This window comes from Hippoglossus hippoglossus, chromosome 21 (assembly GCF_009819705.1).
Source record: "Hippoglossus hippoglossus isolate fHipHip1 chromosome 21, fHipHip1.pri, whole genome shotgun sequence".
In the NCBI taxonomy this organism is placed as follows: domain Eukaryota; kingdom Metazoa; phylum Chordata; class Actinopteri; order Pleuronectiformes; family Pleuronectidae; genus Hippoglossus; species Hippoglossus hippoglossus.
Genome location: NC_047171.1, coordinates 2,208,080 through 2,233,554, shown reverse-complemented (window position 1 = coordinate 2,233,554; position 25,475 = coordinate 2,208,080). Strand labels below are relative to the sequence as shown.

The window sequence follows — 25,475 nt, the reverse complement described above, 5'->3', positions numbered from 1 at the left end:
AAGACAACAACTGGTCCCGTGATGCATTTCTGGCAAGAACAAGATTATCAAGTGTAAAATGTGGACATGAGCTCAACCCTGCATCCAGATCTTTTAGAAAACATTCATCACAGCAGGGAAATAGTAATAACATAAATGGCAGCGTTATTAATCATCTGTATTCTTGTAAAAGACGAGTGTGGAGAAATGCAAGTGAGCTAAGACGTCCTGTGCTGGAGTGCGTCACGTAATTGTCAGAGTCCTGGTAAGTAAGATAGTGGTGGTATGTAGTACTCACTGGAGGACTCGTGGGATAAATAAATGGGGCTTATTGCAAGTACAGTAAGTATTACAGTAAGTATTACAATACTTGCAGTCAGCCATGTTTGCTATGCTACTGCAGAGAAAAGAATGAATGAATCTACGATGTTCTATACGTTCATCGTTTGGTGCAATTTAGAGGATTTTCGTCTCTTAGCTGATTTTAAAAACGTGAAGGACCAAAGAGGGAATGACAGATTCAACCCATTTTAATCTTCTAATTGTCAGAATGCTCACACGAATCCAGAGACTATGAATTCCTCAGAAACTCGCTGGATTAAATGTGACCTCAAACGTTGGAGAATCGACGTCGTCAGCTACTTGCTGCACTTGTGTGTGTTTTGGTTTGCAGCGAAAAAACAGGAAGTGTAAAATAAACCTGGATGAAGTCATGGCTGAGAAGGAGGAAATGTGTTGTTGTTTTTAGTCGCAGCTGTACAAGTACACAACGACATCTGGTGGTTGGTGACGCTTCCCGGGGTTTCCCAGGGTTTGATACGTATCTGGAACGTCCCTGTGAAAGTCAGAAGGAGCGAATCAAGTCTCAAATCAGCCCAATGTGCAGCAGCACTAATCCAAGACTTATTCATGACCAGTTATGCTTTGGTGCTTTTCAGGGTTTTGCAAATGAAACAAATTGAAAATATGGACGAACTGCAGCCGAACAGACCTTCAGGCATTGGCAACATGTTTGTTTTTTCTTAAGACCCCCGTGATCTGAGACAAATCAAACCACAGCTTGCTACTCCTCTTCCCCAGTCTGAGAAAAAGCTGCAGCTCAGTTTTTCTCTCTCCCCTCCCGCCTTGTGTCTTCCACCCATCCCCCCCCCCCCCCCCCCCCCCTGTTCTGGATCATGATGGCACAAATGAAATTAACAGCGATCGCAGAGCTGCTTATTCATCAGCTTCCAGATAATTTGAATAACAAAACCCTGTTACAGCGCGTATAAAGTATAAAAGCCGCCTGGCAGCCACAGGTTGTTGGACAGATTCCCACAAACACAGATCATCAAACATGGGCAAGGTATGTAGAGTGTGGAGCAGAAAACAAGCACAGTTAGAAACTAAATGTGAAAAACATCAACTCAGAAATGAACGAGAGGGACACAAAACAGTGTCAGCTTCCAAAAGTGCAGTTAAATTTTAAAATCTATTTTTTTGTTGTTGTTCTTCTTTTCTACAGATCACCTTCTACGAGGAGAGGAACTTCCAGGGTCGCTCCTACGAGTGCATGAGCGACTGCTCGGACATGACCACCCACCTGAGCAAGTGCAGCTCCTGCAGGGTGGAGAGCGGCTGCTTCATGGTCTACGACCGGCCCAACTTCATGGGAAACCAGTACTTCCTGAGGAGAGGGGAGTACTCCGACTACGGGACTTTTGGCATGAGTGACTCTATCCGATCCTGCCGTTTAATTCCTCAGGTATGCAGAGATTTGGGAATAAGCCATAACGGAGAAATCACTTTAATGTCTAAATAATGTGAAATGTGAATATAGCTGCTAACTTGTTTCATATTTTCTGCTTTTAAAACGTTGGTTAGAAAGTAAATATCTAATGAGAGAGAAAAGTGAAATTGTAACTGCAGCTCTGGTTTTGCCACATTTTGCAATGAAGCTGTTTAACGAGCAGCAGCTAAATGGTTTGGTGCCGCGCTGAGCTGTTCCACCTCTGTGCCTTGCTCAACAGCACCGAGGCTCGTACAGGATGAGGATGTTCGAGAGGGAGAACTTCCAGGGCCAGAGTCACGAGCTGCAGGACGACTGCGACAACATCCAGGAGCGTTACCGCATGTCCGACTGCCAGTCCTGCAACGTGCAGGACGGCCACTGGCTGATGTACGAGCAGCCCAACTACAGAGGCCGCATGATGTACACGAGTCCCGGGGAGTACAGGAGCATGAGGGACGTGGGATACAGCGGCATGAAGCTCAGCTCCGTCAGGCGTATAATGGATTCCTGCTGAAGCAGAGAACAAAAAATGTGCTGTTGAATAAAAGTGAGAGACAAATCAAACGCCACCTTGTGACTGTGTTGTCTTATATCAAACAGGAGATTAGATCTGCAGAACTCCGAAGGTCTTTAAAGAGAGTTACTGCATCATATTCACACACTTGTGAGGCAGAATTACATCTTTTATAATCACATGGACCAGATAACATGCAGTAAACTATAGACTAGGATATATATATATCGTGATATTGTCAACTGTATACAAACCAAATCCCTCAGTTCACTATATATATCTGCAATGATCATACAGTAAATCCAACAGATCATACACTTAATAATAGGTTTATGTTATATCATATTATTATATTCTCTATTCAAACATCACGCTGGGATCTGTTTGATTTCACACACATCTAATTCAATTTGAATTTGTTTATTTGTCCCTAAAGGAGAAATGTGAGGTAAATTAGTTTGAATAAAATAAAAGACACATTTTCATATTCACTTGTTAAAACAACCTATAAATACATGTTAGAAAGAACTGGATTTGTAACACATACATAAGTGATTCAATTTAAAAATGAAATTCTAATTTATTTGTACAAACTCATAACGAACATTATCACAAGACACTGAACATAGTTACATGAAATATAAGGATTAAAGAAGGTAAAAGTTTAAGTGCTTTCACTTTACACTGCTGAAAAATGAAAGACCAAGCTTCCATCTATTGGTTTTATAGGAAGAAGATGAAGATGAAGATGAAGATGAAGATGAAGATGATGAAGATGAAGATGAGGAACAAACTGCTGTAGACGTTCCTCTGTGGCCCCAGAGACGTTTTGTCAAGTGTGGAAATGTGACATTAAAACATCATGAGATAATCTGGGGGTCAAAGGTCACAAAATAAAACAAAACGTGCTATATAGATTTTTCCTAAATGTATAAATGGCTACTTGTGAATCTCCCACAACAATAAAATGATTTAAAATGTATAAACTTAACACACGTCCCTGTTACTACTCATATTCAGAGACAGTAAATAAAGATGGACGACGTATCTCCACTTCCTCCCACTCTCCAGAAATGAAGCCCAAATATCCCGGCGCCACCATCTTATCTAGTGATGTCATACAGATCCAGAGTCTGCAAGGTGGCGACCAGGGGGTGGAGCCACGGTATCGAGGTCCCACCCATACACATGCTTGACCAATTACAACTCAGTCTCAGCTGTCGATCATGTGACATAGTGACTTTAGTCTTTTCTTTTCTTTTCTTTCTACGTCTGATGATCATAATATTTCAGTATATTTGCTCAGTACATTTTCAGATAGTATGTTGTAAAGTGCTTATTTTACTGGTGTAGTATTTGAAATAACACAAAGTTTTACCCAAGTAACAATACAAATAAAAGTAATCAAAAAGTTACCTCAATAAAAATGTATATAAGTATGATCAGCAGTGTGTACTGTATCAAAGGTAAAAGTATGTGTATTTTATTTCTAGAGCTCCTTTCAAAACCAGAATACAACAGTAAAAAAAGAAGTTACACCATTATTATTATTCTGTCGCAAGTTAATTGTTTTATAATATTATAATAAGTAAAGTAATTGTAGGTGTTAATTAACTGGTGAGTAAAAACAATAAATAAATATAGGAAATGATAAATATCTAATTGAATGTAGCCATGAAGTGACCTGTGAATGTAACAAAGTGTTTTTGTAACCGCAACACAACACAACACAAAGAGTGGCAGAGCGTCACCCACCTGTACCCCACAGGAGCGCCGCTGCACTTGGCACCGCACCAGATGCATGCGCTCTGGAATAATAACCATTTACAGAGCGATTTAACAAACATCATGGCCGTGCACGCTGCTCTGCTGAGTAAGACGTTCAAGACAATGGCTCCATAGGTCACTTGGCATCATGATGGGTATAAAAGTGACAGGCAGGTCGGCAAGTACCAGAGCAATCAGGGGCAGGACCGAGCAGCAACATGGGCAGAGTAAGAGGACGTTTTTTTTATGCTGTAATTTAAGATTATAAATGAAATTAAATGACAGATTGTGTGAAATTGAGGAAAGGATGAGGGCTTTTAAATTTAATTTTGTTTTCAGATCATCTTCTACGAGGACAAGAACTTCCAGGGTCGCTCCTATGAGACCAGCAGCGACTGTGCCGAGCTGACCTCCTACCTGAGCCGCTGCAACTCCTGCAGGGTGGAGAGCGGCTGCTTCATGGTCTACGAGCGCCCCAACTTCATGGGCCACCAGATGCTGGTGCGGAGGGGCGAGTACCCCGACAACCAGCGCCTGATGGGAATGACCACGAGCGACTGCATCCGTTCCTGCCGCATGATCCCCATGGTACGAAGCTTCCATATGACTTGTGATTTAAATATAAAAGGAAAAAAACTCAACAAACTCATATAAAGAAACAGTTTTCTCCATCCTGAGGTAATGTTCGTGTCTTTTTACAGCACAGAGGTCCCTTCAGGATGAAGATCTACGAGAGGGAGAACTTCGGCGGTCAGATGAACGAGCTGCAGGAGGACTGCGACTCCATCCAGGAGCGTTACCGCATGTCCGACTGCCAGTCCGCTCACGTGATGGACGGCCACTGGCTGATGTACGAGCAGCCCCACTACAGAGGCCGCATGCTGTACCTGAGGCCCGGAGAGTACAGGAGCATGAGGGACATGGGCACGGGTCCCATGGACATGAGGATCGGATCCATCAGACGCATCATGGAGTCCTGTTAGACTGAACTGAACCAGCTTGAAAAATGTGATCGATAAATATTAATAAATGTTTCATATCATACATTTTGTGGGTTTGTCTTTCTAAAAGTTTGATATTCTTTCAAATATATACGTCACATGATGCACGTGACATTAAATATGAATTTGAAAGGATGAGAATTGTGAGACTGAGCTTGGTTTTCCAGAAGTTTCCTGAAATTCTGCAGTAAAAGTTGTTCAATACATTAAAATTTGAGTTTCAAAGTGAAAAACACAGCAAATAAATCATTTTGAGGGAATAAATCATTTCTAGCTTGTCACTGCTTAATCCTAAAGTGTTTGGATTCCAGTTGCACCTCATATTAATGTTATTTACACTAAACATTATCTATTAAGTTTATTTTACTTTAATTAATGAACAACTATGGCTGCGAGGCTCTGATGTTGTGCAGGTGAACTCAGTGAGACAAAGCTGTGAATAAAATTTAGATAAAATGAATCAGATTAGCTCAGAGTCTGACATATGTCATGATATATTGTGAAAGGATGATGATGAATGATAATAGAGGACGACCGATGATTATAATGAGCAAGTGAATGTTGTTTGAAGACGGATTTATAAAGTAAGATCAAAGGTGGTTGTAATATTTTAATTCTGTCATGTATGAGACCGAAAACTTTATTAATCATCAGTCCTTAGAATTAAGGGTTTGAAAGAGACGCCTCTCACAAATATCATCATTATTAAGGGTTTATTCATCTGATGGAGGAACTGTAACAAATGTTCATCTGATTTATTCCATATTGTTAAAAATGACACATTAAGAGCAGCCACAGCAATAAACTGTTGTTCGTAGTTTCTAAATAAAGAATGATAAAAAAAAAGAATTTGTGTGGTCGTGTTTTTTTAAGATCAAACTTTTACTACTCTGCTAAAAGGTGATTTTAAAGTTTTAACATGTGAAAAATGCAGAAGGTTTTAAAATGTACTATAACGTCTCTTCAGGGAAAAAGAATAATTAGGCTGTAAATCAAGATGAGGAAGGGCAATGTCAATTTATGCTCGTTTCAAACTTACGAACATCTTATTTTCAAGCCCACTGTCCCTTAAAGACACGTTGATTCACCTCTAGACTCAGACGCAGATTAAAGAAATGTCAGGAACGTTGAACGTCAGGTGACGACAGTGATATCGTCTGACGTTTATCCCCGAAAACAAGAAGGAAACAAGAAGTGAGTGGAAGTCATCATCTGGACTGACGCTGGTTTTCATGTGATCATGAAGCGAAACACCAGCCGGGAACGGAGCTGAATCACGTATATTGAACTACAACATCTTTAATATCTTTTAATTACTTTTGTTGTACATACCTTCCTTTGATTTTGAATTCAAATGTAAACTGGTTTGATTGGTTATCTCCTTCTTGAAGCCAAAGAAAAAACAATAAATGAGTATATTCACATCTAAGAAGATATCCTGTCCTTTTTTTTTTCACAGTGTGGATTTTTATATTTAATTGTATTTTTGGGATGAGTGCATCACATACTGTTCTGATAATAAAAACCTCTTGTTAAGGAAATGAATCATTTTTAATATTGGGCTGTGTGAATCAGAGAATATTACATGAGAAGAAGTGATGACTTATTAGGTCTGCTCTTTATAAATCACATTTTTGATGTAGTAATCATACGTTAAATAGAAAATAATGGGTATGTAAAAACTTATGTATCATATAATTTCTTATATAACATACATATATCAATAAATCGTATCATTTCTTAAATATAATATTATACATATATCATATCATAGATTTTTTTTTACTTATACTGATGCAAAAATGAATATGTTTAAAATATATAACATATACTGTATAAGTCAAGATGTCTTTTTTAAGAATCCTTTGTTCATCATTTGTTTCTGGTGAACTCTGTAAAGTTATAACATGTCTACACACAAAACATTTAATCTGATATGTTTGTATGAAAGAATATTTCATCACATTCTAAATGAAATAGTTTCTGTCTCATCTAGTGAGTGGATTGTCCGGCTCACTGTGGGAGACACACGTCACTACGTTTGGAAGCTTCTCTTTATTTTCTTTATGCTGGACAACAATGCTGCACGTATACAGTACATGCATTTCCACCAGAGTGGCACCGGGCCAGATAATAACCCTTCAGCACCCTGACTGCTCGGCAGGCTTCTGCTGACTCAGGGATTTTTGCACAATAGAAGCCCTAAATACTTTTTTCACACTGAGCAGGTATAAAAGTGACGGTTAGCACCAACAGGGATTCACAGCAGCTTTCGAATCAGTCCTGACAAAACCACCGTGAAAGTCATGACCATGGGCAAGGTAGGTACTGGGAATGATCCGTGCAAAACCATTTAATAATGGAAAACATGTATAAAGCTTGCAGAGAATCAACATAGTGGACGGTCGCTTTTAGGAAGAATGTTACTGTTGCTGATGAGGCCTTTGTTTTCAGATCATCTTCTACGAGGACAGGAACTTCCAGGGTCGTCACTATGAGACCACTAGTGACTGCCCTGAGCTGACCTCCTACCTGAGCAGGTGTCACTCCTGCAGGGTGGAGAGCGGCTGCTTCATGGTCTACGAGCGTCCCAACTTCATGGGAAACCAGTACCTCATGAGGAAGGGCGAGTACTCCGACTACATGAGCATGATGGGGATGTCAGACTGCATCAGGTCCTGCCGTACGATCCCTACGGTAAGATTTACTTCTCTGGACGTCGTCTGATTTATCCCTGAACGGTTGTCTGATCCTCTGGTTCTCTGGTTTCCAGCACCGAGGATCCTACAAGATGAAGATCTTCGAGAAGGAGAACTTCAGCGGTCAGAGTAACGAGCTGCAGGACGACTGCGACAACATCCAGGACCGCTACCGCATGTCCGACTGCATGTCCTGCCAGGTGATGGACGGCCAATGGCTGATGTACGAGCAGCCCCACTACAGAGGCAAGATGATGTACCTGAGGCCCGGAGAGTACAAGAGCTTCAGGGACATGGGCATGAGCAGCACCAAGTTCATGAGCATGAAGCGCATCATGGATTCCTGCCACTAAATGTTTTCCTAAATTCCACTGAATAAAGTAAAACGCTCTATTTTCTAAATCTATTCGGACTCTTTGTTTCACTGGTTATTTCCTTTGACACCTCGGGAGAACTTGTCAGAGATGCATATAAGAACGTCATGATAAAACCAAATAAAGATTATAATTTGTAAAACTTGTTTCAAGAGTCTTGCTGTGTCTTTGCAATTTAATTCACTTCTGATTTATTTAGTCCTGTTTTGTTTGGAGAATTGAAAACAGATGGTTTACATATATTTTAGTCCTGGTGCAGAGAGTTCCTCATAAATAAAGTAGCAAATATATTATATGTTATATGTTAGTTTTGGTTTCACATTGTAATTTAGGAACTAAAGAATTTTGTCTGACATACGTACGTCCTGTGGGCGGAGTCTACATACATGGGCGGAGTCTACCTATACTTGACTCTGATTGGTTTGTAGACATTGGCATGAGGTCAGTTGGGGGGGGGTAGCAGTCTTTCTGTTTGAATGGATACAATTAATGATCCAGTTTATTTGGTTGCTACGGTAAATAATTATGGTATTACTCCTATCAGCACCTTCAGGCGCAGTACTTCAAAGTACCACAGTACCACAGTACTACAGTACTACAGTACCACAGTACTACAGTATTACAGTATTACAGTACTCCACAGTACTCAACAGCACTCCAGTACTCCACAGTACTACAGTACTCAACAGTACTACAGTACTCCACAGTACTCCATGGTGATACAGTACTACAGTACTACAGTACTCCACAGTACTACAGTACTACAGTACTCCATAGTACTCCACGGTGATACAGTACTACAGTACTCCACACTAGTTCAAATGCACCAAATGAACGTGCTCGTCGTTCAAACATTAGATCGTCGGAGGTGAAGACTGCAGCTGCTTCCTCTTCTTCTACTTCTTCTTCTTCTTCTTCTTCTTCTTCTTCTTCTTCTTCTTCTTCTTCTTCTTCTATTGTTTAATTCTGTCTCTACTTCCTGTGATTGGTCCAAAAGTCCAAACTATCGAACAAAGTGTTTTCACTGCAAACCAACAGAACCTGGTTCAGTTTGATCCAGACCCAGAACTCCTCTGCTGGTCTGAGGAGACTTTGGTCTGTTGGTCTGGACCAACTTTTCAGAAAATAGTTTGAAGGTCCAGTCCAAACAATGCAGGTGTGAGAAGTGCTGGAAGTTTAAGAAGTTAACTGGTTGGGAGCGTTCACACTGGTCCTGGTTGAACTCGCTGTCTCTGAGCTAAGGTCCACTTCCGTTGGTCTGGGCAGCTGCATATCCCATAATAAACCCATTTAAATCTTAAACTACAACTAAGGTGGTATGAGGCATCATGCCAAGCACTTGGTCTTAGAAACAAACACATGTCAACAAAAGAAAGAGCCGTGATAAACAACCCTGGTTAGTGTTTGCAGCCCGGAGGCAAACACGCGATACTCAGGGGTTATTGCACAAATGCAAATATAAAGATTGTACATAAAAGCAAATACTAAGTGACCTAAGTCACTTGCACACTTCTGTTGTCTCTTGTCTCTTGTCTCTTGTCTATACTCTTTTCATCCAATCACAACCTGACGCACTCGCCTTGAACCAATCACCTGTAAGCAGACAAAGTTTAAATTGTTCCCTCTGTCCTGTCATTTAGCTCCGCCCATGAACCCCCTCAACTCTTCAAACCGTCCAATCAGAAGCCCTCATGAGACTTCCCATCTTCCCGCTCCATCCTCACCATCACCTCCTCCTGGGTGGAGCCTCTGAGGAGAAGTTTCTTCTTCATACATCTGTTTCCATGTTTCCACTCAAAGCATCAAAGTCTTCTTAATAATAAATCCACTTCATCCTAAGTCACTGGTTCCCATGTGTTTCTCTATAAGTCTCCTCTGATTGGATTAGAATGTGAATGGAGTCGTGCCTCAGAAATGTTGATGTGTCAAAAAACTATTCTATTTCAAACAATCACATTTTTTAAATTTAGAATTCTAGAAAATTATTGCCAAACTAATTCTCTGAATGCAATGATGGGAAGATGCTCCATGCAACAGATTGATTATATACAGCGACACTTGAAGCGCTTGACACAACTACTGACATTAACACGGACACACACACACACACACACACACACACACACACACACACACAACATGGTATGGATAGAACTGTGGGTAAAGGCTGAACAGTGCACGTGTAACATGCATGTTTTTAATGTCCGAATCCACAACGAAACTACCACCAACCAAAGTGTCCGAATATCACATGTATACTGAAAACAGCATATATCAGCATCAATCAAATTGTGTAAATTCTCAAACATAAAACTGAGAAAAATAAAATAATCTATACGAATAAATCTCCACAAATATTGAGAATATTTCACATTCATTTCCTGTTAGATGCCTGAAAACTGTCATTGCGATAATTGTCTGTTATTTGTCGACTGAATCTTTTATCTGGTGAAATGTTAGTTCGTGGATTTGTGGAATAAATTAATACAAAAAATGAAACTATAATTAAACTAATTACAGCTTTTAAATAGTAGTCGTCTGCTTCAGTACATATTTGTATCGTGCAGCTTCCTGCAACAATTTCTATGCTCTAAATAAAATATGCATATAACAGCAAAAACGTGCTGCATCTCTTTTTTTGAAAGAAAGTTCTGTTTAGGGGTTATGACCCTGTTGGTATATGGGTAAACAACTCTATAGGCTTCTATAGTAGGTTGCTGGGTCAGGACTTTGAACAATAGAGGGGACACAGGGTCTTTGTCTGTGTCCAGGTATAAATGAGACATGTTCAGACCAGCAGGGTATCAGTTCACCAACAGTTCTCTGAGAGGTCTGAGCAAACCACCGCAGTCAACATGGGCAAGGTAGGAAACTAGAACAGAATCATCAAACCAAAATAGAAGAACTATTTGAATGCGTTAGTGTCATCGAGTCCCTTTAATTTGTTTTTCTTTTCTACAGATCATTTTCTACGAGGAGAGGAACTTCCAGGGCCGCTCCTATGAGTGCATGAGCGACTGCTCCGACATGTCCTCCTACCTGAACAAGTGCCAGTCCTGCAGGGTGGAGAGCGGCTGCTTCATGGTCTACGACCGCACCAGCTTCATGGGAAACCAGGTCTTCATGAGGAGGGGCGAGTACGCCGACTACATGAGCATGATGGGAATGAGCGGTGGTATCAAGTCTTGCCGCATGATCCCCATGGTAGGTTTCAAACAAGGCGATAAAACCTTTTTATATCCACGGAATGATAATGTTTGTTCACTAAATGAATGATTCTGTGACTTCAACAGCACCGTGGCCAGTTCAGGATGAAGATCTACGAGAGGGAGAACTTCGGTGGTCAGAGCAACGAGCTGCAGGACGACTGTGACAACATCATGGAGCGTTACCGCATGTCCGACTGCCTGTCCAGCAACGTGCAGGACGGCCACTGGCTGATGTACGAGCAGCCCAACTACAGAGGCAAGATGATGTACCTGAGGCCCGGAGAGTACAGGAGCTTCAGGGAGATGGGCATGAGCGGCACCAGGTTCATGAGCATGAAGCGCATCACCGACATGTGCTAGTTGTACATTCTGACTTCAATAAATGATATAACTTTCTAAACTCTGGCTTTGTGGTATTTAATATAACTATAATCTTCCAAAAAAGAGATTTTTGTTCTTTCTAATTACACGTGTTTGCAGTGAGAATTCTACTAAATCACTTAGTTCAGTTTCATTTCTGCATCGTCTCACCTGGAAAACTACAAGAAAATAAAAACTTCTAAAATACGAGACAATATCTCCTGATAACACAGAAATATGTATATTGAGCTACATGTTGGCTTATATATAACAATTTAAATACATGGTACATCAGGAAGGATAAAGACGTCAATGGCAGATGTTGTGATGTTCGTTGGCCCACGACTTTGGTCCAGACTGAAAATATGTCCCCAACTTTCACATAGCTCTGGTGATTCCTTGACTTCTCGTGACCTCATAAGACATAATAAACCTACGAGGGCATAAGAACCTTGTACTCGTAGGAATCCACTATCCGGTCAAGTTCCAGGAAATATGGTCACAATCTCACCTTGTGCTCCTGATTTGTGGTTTTTAAAAATGGCCCTGGATCACACAGAGCTTTACCTTTGACCACTGCAATACAATCAATTTGAAGAAATGTCCTATGGTCACCTGGTAGCGTTGGTGCCACGCACACACGGGGGTTTGAGTCCCCCTCCAGTGGCTGCAGGTTCATGTCTGACTTGGCACTTTGCTGCGAGTCTCTCTTTTCCCATTTCAGGTTTGAACTGTTCTGTCAATAAATGAAATGAAATGGGAAAAATGCCCCAGAAATACCTAGAAATAAGATTCTCTCTAAAACCTGCAGGGTTGGAAACTGTCCGGTCTGAGGATTAGTGTTGTGTCTTCACATTGAATCATGATTCAAACCCTCGAAATCTGAATTTACTCCCGGAAATACTTCATAGCTTGTGATATTTATACATGTATCTGTCAAAGTATCTGTCAAAATTAGAGGAAACAAATGAAAATGTCCTCATGAAATCCAGTTTAACCCTCATGATAGATTTATCAATATACGTTTCAAGCATAATAGTAAATAAATGAAAAAGAAATAAACACAATACAAACAGTGGAATACAGAACATTTATATATTTGTGCAAATTGTCCCTTGAATGCAGATTCAATTCTTCCATGAATTACAGGTTGTTCGTATAAATTTGAAACATATCAAATAAACATTTGCTCCTTTATGACTGTGACTGTTTTTATCTCTGGGGCTCTGAGGTACGGGAGCCCTGAAGTTCAAATCACAAAAACATTATCACAGCAGGTATCGACTTTTAAAGTTGGAAGTTAATGTTGTGCTTTGTAATTTCTTGTTGTGTTTTGTGTTTGAAGAAACTGGAAATCTTCAAGCCCTTTATGAAGCGGTGAAACCATCATTGATTGGTTAATTCAGGTCATGTGGACATTGAATCTGTTTTTATTTTGCTTGAGGGATTTAAATAAAAATTGTCATCATTGTCTACATGATACATTTTGTGTTTGTTTTATTTCTCTACTCTTTAAATGATTCCTTTTGTTGTTGAACATTTTATTAAAAAACTGAATATGAAGAACATGTTTAATTTATGCACCTTCACACCGATATTGAGCCACTGACCCAAAATATTAAATTGAAATAACTTATAGAATAGAAGACATTCAGACAAAGTGTATGAGGAAGATCTAATTCATAACAATACATGATAAGAAATAGTGTATTCACGTTTTATAAATAGTTTACTGCACATTACAATATGGTTGTAAGCAGATATTAGCATTAAAACATTTATCCATGAACTCCAAACCTTAACTTCTCCTGTGGACACAAACATATTGAGGCAAATATAGTAAAACACGGTTGTGATAATATTACATACGTCTTCATTGAAGAAATTATAATTGCTGACTCATTTTATGGATTAATAACCACTTAAAATGTGCCTATAGCTGCAAACAACCACAGCAAAGTGTGTTATAGCATATTTATTAAGTGTATAACTGTCATTAAATGTTAAATGGAGGTAATTCAACTAAAATTAGATTTATTAATTATGGACAAAATTTTAAAGGAGAGTCCCACACGACTATTACTCTAGCTCCTTTTATAAATGTTTGCCATCATCACTTATTTTCAATAAATAATCCTATTTATTTACTTTCCACTTATTTAATGAATTATCAACTATATCATCTATTTATTTATTTGTATTTATTCATTTCATCTGCCTGTCTGGTTTTATTTCTTCCTCGTCAATCACTTGATAACCTTGAGAAGAAAAGTGCCGTTTGAATAAAGCTGATTATCACGATAACTGTATTTATGGACCAGAAAGTTGTGTCACTTTTCTAATAAAATCATTGGCTGTAAATACACTTTACACGTTTTATTTTTATGTGCGTTTTGTACCTTATTGACATGTCAGGCAATAGGACACTCATGCCTTTAAATTGTTCACTTGTGAATGAGTGAGCCACACAGCCTGTTGTTGTGAAATGTGTAAAACAGGCGATTGTTTGTTCGCTCATTGTGTTTACTTCCCTATGGAAAAATCCATTCTAAAGTCTTCTCGGGGTTCGAGTCACATGGAAACGTGACGAACGCCCCTCAGCCCTCCATAGGCCTCTATACCATGTTGCTGAGTCAGGGCTTCACACAATGGGAGCCACAGATTCTTTGGGTTTGGTCAGGTATAAAAGTAACAGTTAAAACAGGACAGACATCAGTGCAGCAGCTTCTCTCTTCTCTGACTAACTCCCACTACCACCATGACCATGGGCAAGGTAAGCAAACACACACCTCACACACACACGTTCTCTTTGGATCTTCATCAAACTGACATTGTTTATTAAGCTTAAAATTCCTACTCTTTACAATCTGTCCCTTTTCTCCAGATCATCTTCTACGAGGACAAGAACTTCCAGGGTCGCTCCTATGAGTGCATGAGCGACTGCTCGGACATGACCTCCTACCTGAGCAGGTGTCACTCCTGCAGGGTGGAGAGCGGCTGCTTCATGGTCTACGACCGCCCCAACTTCATGGGAAACCAGTACCTCATGAGGAGGGGCGAGTACGCCGACTCCATGAGCATGATGGGAATGAGGGACTGCATCAGGTCCTGCCGCATGATCCCCATGGTGAGCATGAAATTGTGCACAGGCTGCAGCGACTGCTAATATCACATCATTCTGACGTTTCTCTGACGCAAAGTAAACTCGTGATTTTGCTTTCCAGCACAGAGGATCCTTCAGGATGAAGATCTACGAGAGGGAGAACTTCGGCGGTCAGATGTTTGAGCTGCAGGACGACTGCGACTCCATCATGGAGCGTTACCGCATGTCCGACTGCATGTCCTGCAACGTGCAGGACGGCCACTGGCTGATGTACGAGCAGCCCCACTACAGAGGCAAGATGATGTACCTGAGGCCCGGAGAGTACAGGAGCTTCAGGGACATGGGCATGAGCGGCACCAGGTTCATGAGCATGAAGCGCATCACCGACATGTAAAAACTGTTGTATACAATGTGTCTGAATAAGCCGAAAGAATAAAAACTTTTTGGACTAAATATTTCTACCTGTTGCATAACTTCATGTTGGTTTGCTGAGCAGCCGTTTTAATGTGAGGAGACGACTCCAGTGGTTTTATCACATCCCCTCAATAGTTAAAACATCTTTTTACGTCACAAAAAACTCTTCAACTCTACAGATGATGATACAGAACCAGTTCATTCCCAGATTATCGGGGATGTGTTGGTTTTGAAAGTCTCACCACCAATATCAACTGATTTACAGATTAATAATCACATTTATATCATTTAAACACATAAGAAAACAAACACTGGTTTTAACAAAGTGTCTAATTGGAATAAAGTGTTGCTTGTTTCCCCCAAAAATGAGTTAAGAGTAAGAATTAAACGATAATAATGAGATATGACTGTTGATCATTTCTGTTTAAATGACAGTGTTACATTTACAAAATAAATGAGTTAATAATGACAATAAAACAATGTTGGATAAAACCCAGGAAACGTAAACATCTCCATAGGTTTGAATCCTTAAAATTAAAAAAAAAATTTTGTCTAGTAGAGTCAGATTCATGTGCAATATGCAATATCAATATAAAATACACATAATTATGCTTTTAGAGATCACATTGGTTTGGGTTTGAATCCACTATCTCAGTCACTAGCTGCTGTATCTATAAACAACAGTGACCATATTTTCATGAGCAGGAATATTCGTGATCTTCGTGAGAGTCGGATGATTTTCATGACCTCTTGACCTTCACTCCGCTGCCATTGTCAGTTGAAAGTTGCACCTCACTGACATTTCATCTGCATTGTATGAACCCAAAAGCCTTTGTTGTTGCCCATGACCTCCGCTGACCTTTTCTCTGGCACCACCATCAGTCCACACAAAATATTAAAATCTGTTTGGCTGAGAGGATGAGCCCAGATGATGAACCTCTGCAGTGGCGGAGCTAGGGTTTTTATAAACCAGGGGCCATGAAGGGGCCACAGTTTACACAAAGGGGCCAATTATATGCACAACATCCCTGAACTACTCCTGATTCATTAAGGTTCACATTTAATTCATTCCCAGTCAACTGTTGGCACCTACAGCTTTCAGCAAAGTCACAAATCATTGAACATATTATTAAAATAGTTCCTTGTTACAAACTGTCATATTTATTGTTAGTAAGTGACCACTTAAAGGTTCCGTGTGTAGAATTCAGTGACCTCTAGTGGTGAAGTGTCATGTTGCAGCTGAACACCCCTCACCTCCCCCCCCCCCCCCCCCCCCCCTTCCAAACATGAACTACAACTTATGGTAGCTTCAGTCGTCATAAAAACTCAAAAGTGTTTAGTTTGTCCAGTCTGGGCTACTGTAAAAAACATGGCTGCCTCCATAGAGAGGACCTGCTCCTGATGTAAATATAAAGTATTTAAATATAAAGTATGTAAATATGAGGTATTTAAATATAAAAGGGCTCATTCTAGGGTAAAGAAAACAACAATTTGTACAATTTAGATGAAACACACAAGTGAAAACATCACTAGGATTATTCTACATTCTGCCAAAAGATCCTTTCAGCTGAATCTTACACACCGGACCTTCAATTTAAAAAATAAAAAAAGACTACAGACAGGAAAGGGGCCCTTCAGGGGCAAATCAGCTCCCCAAAAGTGAAACCAAAATATCTTGACCGCCCCCTGGTGGCAGGGGGCGGTCATAAATCCTGCCTCCTCCACGTGGGACATGGATTAAATAGTCAGAGTACAAGTAAATAAAATGTTTCCAAAGTTGGTTTCTTTCATTTTAGGGATTTTTTAATCACACTGATGTTTGTTCACGTTTCACTTAATTGATAAAAACATGGTGAAATGTCATGATTGGAAGCTGAGACTGAGTCACGATTGGTCGAGCCCGTGTATCGTACAACAGGAGGAAGTGGACATACTCCGTCCATCTTTATTTACAGTCTATGATTTGTGTTTCTGTTAATTCACTTTGAGCAAGATCTATTTGGCCAAATCAAATATACACAATACGTGAAACACAATCAATTGAATACGACAGAAAACATCCGACAGCAACATACAAACTGTATAACTCACTTGCTCTAAATCATGTATGTTTATAACATAATAAAAACACTAAATTGTAACTCAAATTACCAAATACATAGAAACGAAGGCCCACACGGGTCATTCACTGAATTGTTTCCGTCACCTGGCTCAGCCCATTCACATATTACCAACACGTTTGTAAATTGCTTTCTGTTATGGGTGAAAGGGCTTTTTACTGAAATCTGTGTTCTATAGGCTTCAATAATGAGTTGATGAGTAAGGGGTTCTCTGAGGGGGGCCACTAGTTCTGTCCATCCAGTCAGGTATAAAAGGAAAGGGTTAAACCATGGTAGTCAGTCAGTACCGTAGCAGGAGTGAACACATCCACAGCCAACATGAGCAACACCGGCATGAACATGAGGGGAAAGGTACTTCTGATCAGCTTTTTTAATAAGCTGAAAATTACTTATTTTAATTTCACCTATCTCCTGTTTTTCCCCATCTAACTTTTATGACTTACTTTTTTCCAGATCATCTTCTACGAGGAGAAGAACTTCCAGGGTCGCTCCTACGAGTGCATGAGCGACTGCTCGGACATGACCTCCTACCTGAGCAGGTGCCAGTCCTGCAGGGTGGAGAGCGGCTGCTTCATGGTCTACGACCGCCCCAACTACATTGGAAACCAGTTCCTCATGAGGAGGGGCGAGTACGCCGACTACATGAGCATGATGGGAATGAGGGAGTGCATCAGGTCTTGCCGCATGATCCCCATGGTAACTACAGCGTCCACTGAACATTACTAACTAGTACTTCTACAGCTCTGACATTTTTCTGACGTGCAACTTTCTTTTGGCTCTCCAGCACCGTGGCCAGTTCAGGATGAGGATCTACGAGAGGGAGAACTTCGGCGGACAGATGAACGAGCTGCAGGACGACTGCGACAACATCCAGGACCGCTACCGCATGTCCGACTGCATGTCCAGCAACGTGATGGACGGCCACTGGCTGATGTACGAGCAGCCCCACTACAGAGGCAAGATGATGTACCTGAGGCCCGGAGAGTACAAGAGCTTCAGGGAGATGGGCATGAGCAGCACCAGGTTCATGAGCATGAAGCGCATCATGGATTCCTGCAACTAAAAGTTCACTCAATGTTCAATGTATGTAGCAAATGCCACTAAATAAAGAAATTGCTGCACTGCATGATGTCGTATGGAGCTTACAATAAATGATGGGTCATTAAACTCAACATATTCATTGTGCTGGGTTTTTAATTCCATGACACATTTGTCTTTACAATTTAAAGATCAACCCAACAGACAAAGGAACCATAGACCTTGACATAATATTTTTGGAATTTGCAAGATTCTGATTATCAGAGATGAAAGATTAAATGAAATGTAGGCTTTTAATTTGTCCAAGTAAAAGAAAGGTTTACGTGTCTGACACATTTTACTGCTTTAGTGTGAGGCATCTAAATTATTAGTTGTACAAATTAATAGCACAAATCGTGAATGAATACACAGTTAGCTTTGACAACCATGCTACAACATATTGGTTCAAGCTAGTGACGTCTTGTTCCTGGTTTCAAAACGTGGATGAACATCTACAGCATCTGAGACACTTTGGAAAACTGTGATTTCAGAGGCGGCGTTGTGGTTCAGCCGTGAACAGGAGCCACTTAAAAGGAGCCTTTTAGTCATTTATACGATTAACAGGCCACAACTACAGTTTCACACAACATTAATAGAAAGTATATGATCAATATAAATACATATATAAACATAAACTAAAAGATAAAATGGCTTAACTTACCCTGTTGAGCTTCTTTGTTCTCGAGCCAATGGAAGCATGAAGCGACCTGATGTTAGTTTGGTGTCGATGCATCATAGACAATAAACATTACTCTCATTAGGTCTAGCTGACGATTTGTACGATTAAAAAGCTGAAACTATAAAAATTCTGTTTCAGAAACAATGGGCAAAGATGAACTACAAGACAAAAACACTGAAGCAAAAGGGAGCCACTTACGAAACTAGCTACTGTCGGTTGAACGCGACGGTTCGATGCCGGGCGGTTGGATCACTCTTAACGTGAATAAACAACAGGATGAAGACGGATGACGTCTTTCGGCCGAACGTCACTTTTCTCCACACAAGCACACGCTTCCTGCTTCTAACTCTCATGTGACTGAACTGACCAATACGAAGCCAGAAAGGCCCCAGAGGCAGATTCAACACATCATTACAACTGTTGTCCCGATGTAAACATGTAAACATGTAAATGTATAAATAATATATGTGTAAACATGGAAATGTATAAATAATATATGTGTAAACATGTAAATGTATAAATAATATATGTGTAAACATACATATGTAAATAACTTCACTGTAAAGTTTCATTAACTCATGTTTGTTGTTAGTGCAACATTTTATCCAATAAACATTTCTCTCATTACGTCTTGTCTTTCTGCGTTTGTAAGATGATGAAGCGAAAACTAAGAAAATTCAGTTTCACGCTCCTTGAACATCGAGCACATATTTGAACTAAGAGACAAATTATCGTACTAATGAGCTATTTACCGACGTGATGCGTAAGTTGTGCATCTGACGGAAGCTAATATGAGCCACTTATGAAGTGAGCTAGTGGGAGTTGTCAAAGCGACTCATCAGGATTTTAAAGAATAAACATTACTCTGATTTATTCTTGTCCAGCTGATAATTTGTGCGATAAAAAGGCTGAAACTATGATAATTAATATTCAGGAACAGCGAGGACAAGCTAACGATGAAGTAAAAGGCAAAAAAGCTCTATTTATTTTAGCTCTTTTGTTCCGACAGCAATGATGCATTCACTGTGTCTCTGATGGACGCTAACGGGAGCCACTGGGAAGTGAGCCGATGCTTGTTGTCAATACGACCTATCAACATTTAGACAATAAAAGTTACTCTCATTTCACCTCATTGTCTAGCTGATAACTTCTAAGATTAAAAGCTAAAACTATGATAATTCCTTTTCAGGAACAACGAGCTGAAGATGAACTAAAGGACAAAATTGCTTTGTTGAGCTCAACACAGATTTTTGCCGTAACCGTCCCTGAACTGCGTCTGACGTACGTGCCGCACTCGGACACAATAAACTCAGAATTGAAAAAAAGCTTTGTGTCATATCATCAAAAGAGAGAGAGTTTCTAAAGTCTTCGAGGGCCTGGTCATGTGACGATCCAACACACAGCAACACAGGCCTGTACAGTTCTCTGGTGCAGGCTGCTGGGTCAGGGCTTTTAACAAAGGGGGCCCACTGACCCCGGTGGTCTGCGTCCTGTATAAAAGCAAGGGTTAAACCAAAGAGGACAGCAGTGCAGCAGTATCCGAAGCAACAGCAGCAGCTCACCTACAAGCATGACCACCACTGACATGAGCATGGGCAAGGTAAGCTTCTGGGTTATTGGGAAAAAAAGAACAACAGTTCATGCAGGATTATCAAACTCAACTCTAAATCCGAAAATTCATGTTTCCACAGATCATCTTCTACGAGGAGCGGAACTTCCAGGGCCGCTCCTATGAGTGCATGAGCGACTGCTCCGACATGTCCTCCTACCTGAACAAGTGCCAGTCCTGCAGGGTGGAGAGCGGCTGCTTCATGGTCTACGACCGCACCAACTTCATGGGAAACCAGTACTTCATGAGGAGGGGCGAGTACGCCGACTACATGAGCATGATGGGAATGAGCGGTGGTATCAAGTCTTGCCGTATGATCCCCATGGTAGGTTTCAAACACGGCGATAAAACCTTTTTATATCCACGGAATGATAATGTTTGTTCACTAAATGAATGATTCTGTGACTTCAACAGCACCGTGGCCAGTTCAGGATGAAGATCTACGAGAGGGAGAACTTCGGTGGTCAGAGCAACGAGCTGCAGGACGACTGTGACAACATCATGGAGCGTTACCGCATGTCCGACTGCCTGTCCAGCAACGTGCAGGACGGCCACTGGCTGATGTACGAGCAGCCCAACTACAGAGGCAAGATGATGTACCTGAGGCCCGGAGAGTACAGGAGCTTCAGGGAGATGGGCATGAGCGGCACCAGGTTCATGAGCATGAAGCGCATCACCGACATGTGCTAGACATTTTCATCTTGAAATAAAAAAACTGAACGATAAACAAAGTGTTTCTGTTATTTTTCTGTGGTTTGATTTTACACATTGAATCAATGCAATGAGGATTATGAACATTGATCAAGAGCTGTCGAAACTAAGCATGTTCCCAACACATGAAAACAAATACTCCACATGAAATAAACACTGGAAAAGTATCATCATCTCAAACTGCTTAAAAGGTCATAAAACATACAACAACTTCATTTGCATCTTCCAATAAAATTAATTTACTCAAAATCCAATGAATACATTTCTTTACACAAATTACAATTAAGACCAATGTAATTCAGTGTAAATCAAGCACATTGACACATTGAGATATAATGTCAATAATAATTATTATTCCTGTGCAACATGAATAATATAATGAATAATAATCATATATATTACATATAGTAATATAATTATGATCATAAATGCTCACGAGCACATGGCCCCTCATAGATGTTGAATGCACTAAATGTCACTTTGGATAAAAGCATCAGCTAAATGACATGTAGTCTACTGACATGTAACATACAACTGGAATAGACCTTTCCTGCCATATAGTTTTCAATTTATGAATAAAAACAAATATATATATATATATATATATATAAACTGTGTGAGATAGTTTATATGCCATCATCTCATATTAATCATGTTTATGAAGTCGCTGCCAAACCTGCAATGTTTTGATTCAAGTGACGTTCAATACTTTTCAATATGAACGTTTTCATTTTCATGTCATTTGATCAGATAAAAGTTTCATTGTGGTTTAAAACCAATTTGCCCAAACGGACCTGGACAAGAAGGCATCATGAAGTGAGACATAAACATACTGTATGTCAATACATTCAAAAAATATAGTTCACGTCTTCTCAATATGTTTTTCTGTAGCATTGACCTCCCTGAAAATGATTATAATCTATAATACACTCAAGTTATTTCACAATGTAAATAACAATGATGTAAAAACCTCATTGGTAAGAAACTTCAACATTGTCAAATATTGTAATTGTGCAAATAAATGATCTGACTATAGAGATGTTGTGTGTCTGAATATTTAATAAGCATGTACTTTTTGAATTTAAGATTAATACATGTATTTGTCGTAACCTTCACAGAATTTGTGAACACTTTTGTATAAAGATAACATACGTTCACTGTGGAAGTTTGCAACGTCACTCCAGCAATAAAAAATGTGAAACCTAACGACGTACATGTGTACTTTTGTCTTTTTTCTCTGGCATATGTTTCAAACATGTTTCAGATATATTTCAGACTCTATTTGAGACAGAATGTAGATATTATTGCGAATGAAAAAATGAAAATGACGGACACAGTTCAATCTAGAACGATGGAGCATGTGAGAGGAGGCATAATGACCTTCTCCCATCAGCATTCACAAACACAGGGACCTGCACCGCACGCTGCTGACTCATGGCTTCCATACAATCCGTCCATCAATTGTTCGGCTGAAGCGTTTAGTATAAAAAAGGCTTAACTCCTGGATAGGATTGCTATAGCATCACTCGAAGCACCAGCCACCATGCACGGCAAGGTGAGTTCCTCATCGATACCTAATGTTACTGGTTATTTTACGATCTTTAAACACGTTCGGGTTATGTTCTTGAAATTAGAATCAACGACAGTCTTTCTGCACGTTTAGATCAGCACCTGTAGATGGATTTACAACACTTTTAAATGCATGAGATAGAGAATTGAACGATAGGTTTGGTCAACAGAATCCAGAGGACCTAGGAATTACACAGTCTCTCTGCAGTATTTAGTATTTTTCGATTTCAGTTTAGATGAATAAACTAAACACACAAAGGTCCTGTTTTACAGATCATCTTCTACGAGGACAAGAACTTCCAGGGTCGCTCCTATGAGACCAGCAGCGACTGTGCGGACATGTCGTCCCACCTGAGCAGGTGCCACTCCTGCAGGGTGGAGAGCGGCTGCTTCATGGTCTACGACCGTCCCAACTACATGGGTCAGCAGTACTTCCTGAGGAGGGGCGAGTACTCCGACTACCAGCGCATGATGGGTTTCGGCGATTGCGTCAGGTCCTGTCGTATGATCCCGATGGTGCGGCGCTAAAAGAAACACAAAGAACTACACGTCCACAGGTTCCAATCAAAACCACTAACCACTTGTACGTTGTTTTGTTTTGCAACAGCACAAAGGCTCCTACAGAATAAGGCTCTACGAGATGGAGAACTTCGGAGGCCAGAAGAACGAGATGCAGGAGGACTGCGACAACATCCAGGATCGTTACCGCATGTCCGACTGCCAGTCCTGCAACGTGATGGACGGCCACTGGCTGATGTACGAGCAGCCGCGCTACAAAGGCAGGATGATGTACCTGAGGCCCGGAGAGTACAAGAGCTTCAGGGACATGGGATACGATGGAATGAAATTCAGCTCCATCCGACGCATCAATGACTCCTGTTAACTTAAAAAATTCATCTTTTTTTTAAACAAATAAAATGGGTTTTTTTCCAAATTCAACATGCATACACAATATCGAATGCTGGTCTTCTATTCATTTGATTTTATTGTTTGTATATTGTATCTTTAGAAACACACTTGCTGACTGATGGCTGGTTTTATCTTCGACAGCAGCACCTAAGTTAAGCTCGTAAATTCTCATAGTGTCCTTTTCATTAACATTATTTATAAAGTACGCAGGTATTTAAAGAGACATGTCTTTATTCATCTTTCTAAGAAGTAAAGTGAATGTAAATGATCAAATAAGTCTTTTATAATTTAAGTTGAAGATGAAGAAAACCTAGTGAAGGTTATTGCAAACATTTGAATAGTAGCTCTGAGCTTTGGGTGTAAAAACAAAAGGTTGAGATACACATAGATAAATATCACATATTGTACCAGGATAAAGAAAATAATAAGCAAGTTGAAGAGTGAAGCTGAACTGTAGATCAGTTAAAAAGACTTTAAGTCATTAAAAACCAGAGTTTATCTCCAATATTCAGCAGGAAACTTTTAAAATATGAAGAATTCTGAACTGTTTGGTGGATTTGTTCAGGAAGCAGAGGATCATGGGTAATATCCAGCTTCAGTTCAGTGGGACGACTCAGTCAGAGCTCAACACATTGATTTTGTTTTTCATCTACATATAAACCACTTCATCGCTCAGACACGGAGCCCAACAGAATCAGTCACCACATGTGGCTGCAGGGGGCGCTGCTGCTCAGTAAAAGCTACATAGTGTTTCTTTAACATCTGAATATCACGTATTTAATATGATACAACACAAACCCACACAACCACTGACGGTGTCAAAGGCAAAGTTTGATTTGTTGGAAACCAAAGAAACGATCCTGTCGACTTAACGGATACGGCTTCTTATCGGTGGATCAGCTCCAAGATGAATCTAATGTTAGCAACATGAAGAGCTGTTGGATTACATTGTTACTTTTCTAATATAGCTATACGTAAAATTGTGGTTGTGATACATCGACTCGTAGGCCTGTGCGATCCACTTTAATTCTCGTACAGTCTGTACAGTTATCTCGTCATACAGTCATATATCGTACAGTTATCATCGAGTTTATCATAGAGTTATCATACAGCTATCATCGATGTTTCATAACAGTTATCTTACAGTTATCATAGAGTTATCATAGAGTTATCGTACAGTTATCATAGAGTTATCATAGAGTTATCGTACAGTTATCTTACAGTTATCATACAGTTATCATAGAGTTATCATCGAGTTATCGTACAGTTATCTTACAGTTATCATACAGTTATCATAGAGTTATCATCGAGTTATCATACAGTTATCATAGAGTTATCATCGAGTTATCGTACAGTTATCTTACAGTTATCATACAGTTATCATAGAGTTATCATCGAGTTATCATACAGTTATCTTACAGTTATCATAGAGTTACCATACAGTTATCTTACAGTTATCATACAGTTATCATAGAGTTATCGTACAGTTATCTTACAGTTATCTTACAGTTATCGTACAGTTATCTTACAGTTATCATTACAGGTATCATACAGTTATTCTTACAGTTATCATACAGTTATCATAGAGTTATCGTACAGTTATCGTATAA

General features: G+C 39.9%; 6 protein-coding genes across 8 annotated transcripts; all 6 read left to right on the top strand.

The window, feature by feature from the left end:
* Window positions 1–1,258: 1,258 nt before the first annotated feature.
* On the top strand, window positions 1,259–18,440 carry LOC117754704 (gamma-crystallin M3-like). 2 transcript variants are annotated; one of them, XM_034573828.1, is made up of 6 exons: window positions 1,259–1,324; window positions 1,484–1,723; window positions 1,989–2,207; window positions 7,553–7,729; window positions 7,806–8,044; window positions 18,335–18,440. In XM_034573828.1, the coding sequence occupies exons 1-6, from the start codon at window positions 1,316–1,318 to the stop codon at window positions 18,372–18,374; spliced, it is 924 nt and encodes a 307-aa protein (XP_034429719.1). In that variant the 5' UTR covers window positions 1,259–1,315; the 3' UTR covers window positions 18,375–18,440. The 2 variants fall into 2 exon arrangements, with proteins under 2 accessions (XP_034429719.1, XP_034429720.1); XM_034573829.1 differs by lacking the exons at window positions 1,259–1,324; window positions 1,484–1,723; window positions 1,989–2,207; window positions 18,335–18,440 and adding an exon at window positions 7,301–7,353 and having other exon boundaries at window positions 7,487–7,729; window positions 7,806–8,127.
* LOC117754708 (gamma-crystallin M3-like) lies at window positions 4,233–5,070 on the top strand. Its single transcript, XM_034573835.1, has 3 exons — window positions 4,233–4,258; window positions 4,371–4,619; window positions 4,733–5,070. The coding sequence occupies exons 1-3, from the start codon at window positions 4,250–4,252 to the stop codon at window positions 5,012–5,014; spliced, it is 540 nt and encodes a 179-aa protein (XP_034429726.1). The 5' UTR covers window positions 4,233–4,249; the 3' UTR covers window positions 5,015–5,070.
* LOC117754705 (gamma-crystallin M3-like) lies at window positions 10,890–11,714 on the top strand. The gene is made up of 3 exons (XM_034573830.1): window positions 10,890–10,969; window positions 11,067–11,309; window positions 11,399–11,714. Exons 1-3 carry the CDS (start codon window positions 10,961–10,963, stop codon window positions 11,672–11,674), a joined length of 528 nt encoding a protein of 175 aa, XP_034429721.1. The 5' UTR covers window positions 10,890–10,960; the 3' UTR covers window positions 11,675–11,714.
* Window positions 14,296–21,416, top strand: LOC117754709 (gamma-crystallin M3-like). Its single transcript, XM_034573836.1, has 4 exons — window positions 14,296–14,447; window positions 14,559–14,801; window positions 14,899–15,165; window positions 21,358–21,416. The coding sequence occupies exons 1-4, from the start codon at window positions 14,433–14,435 to the stop codon at window positions 21,364–21,366; spliced, it is 534 nt and encodes a 177-aa protein (XP_034429727.1). The 5' UTR covers window positions 14,296–14,432; the 3' UTR covers window positions 21,367–21,416.
* On the top strand, window positions 17,155–23,908 carry LOC117754706 (gamma-crystallin M3-like). Of its 2 annotated transcripts, none has more exons than XM_034573831.1 (3): window positions 17,155–17,662; window positions 23,230–23,472; window positions 23,564–23,908. In XM_034573831.1, the coding sequence occupies exons 1-3, from the start codon at window positions 17,630–17,632 to the stop codon at window positions 23,837–23,839; spliced, it is 552 nt and encodes a 183-aa protein (XP_034429722.1). In that variant the 5' UTR covers window positions 17,155–17,629; the 3' UTR covers window positions 23,840–23,908. The 2 variants fall into 2 exon arrangements, with proteins under 2 accessions (XP_034429722.1, XP_034429723.1); XM_034573832.1 differs by lacking the exon at window positions 17,155–17,662 and adding an exon at window positions 22,719–22,942.
* LOC117754707 (gamma-crystallin M3-like) lies at window positions 20,522–21,403 on the top strand. Its single transcript, XM_034573833.1, has 3 exons — window positions 20,522–20,667; window positions 20,759–21,001; window positions 21,091–21,403. Exons 1-3 carry the CDS (start codon window positions 20,638–20,640, stop codon window positions 21,364–21,366), a joined length of 549 nt encoding a protein of 182 aa, XP_034429724.1. The 5' UTR covers window positions 20,522–20,637; the 3' UTR covers window positions 21,367–21,403.
* Window positions 23,909–25,475: the final 1,567 nt, after the last annotated feature.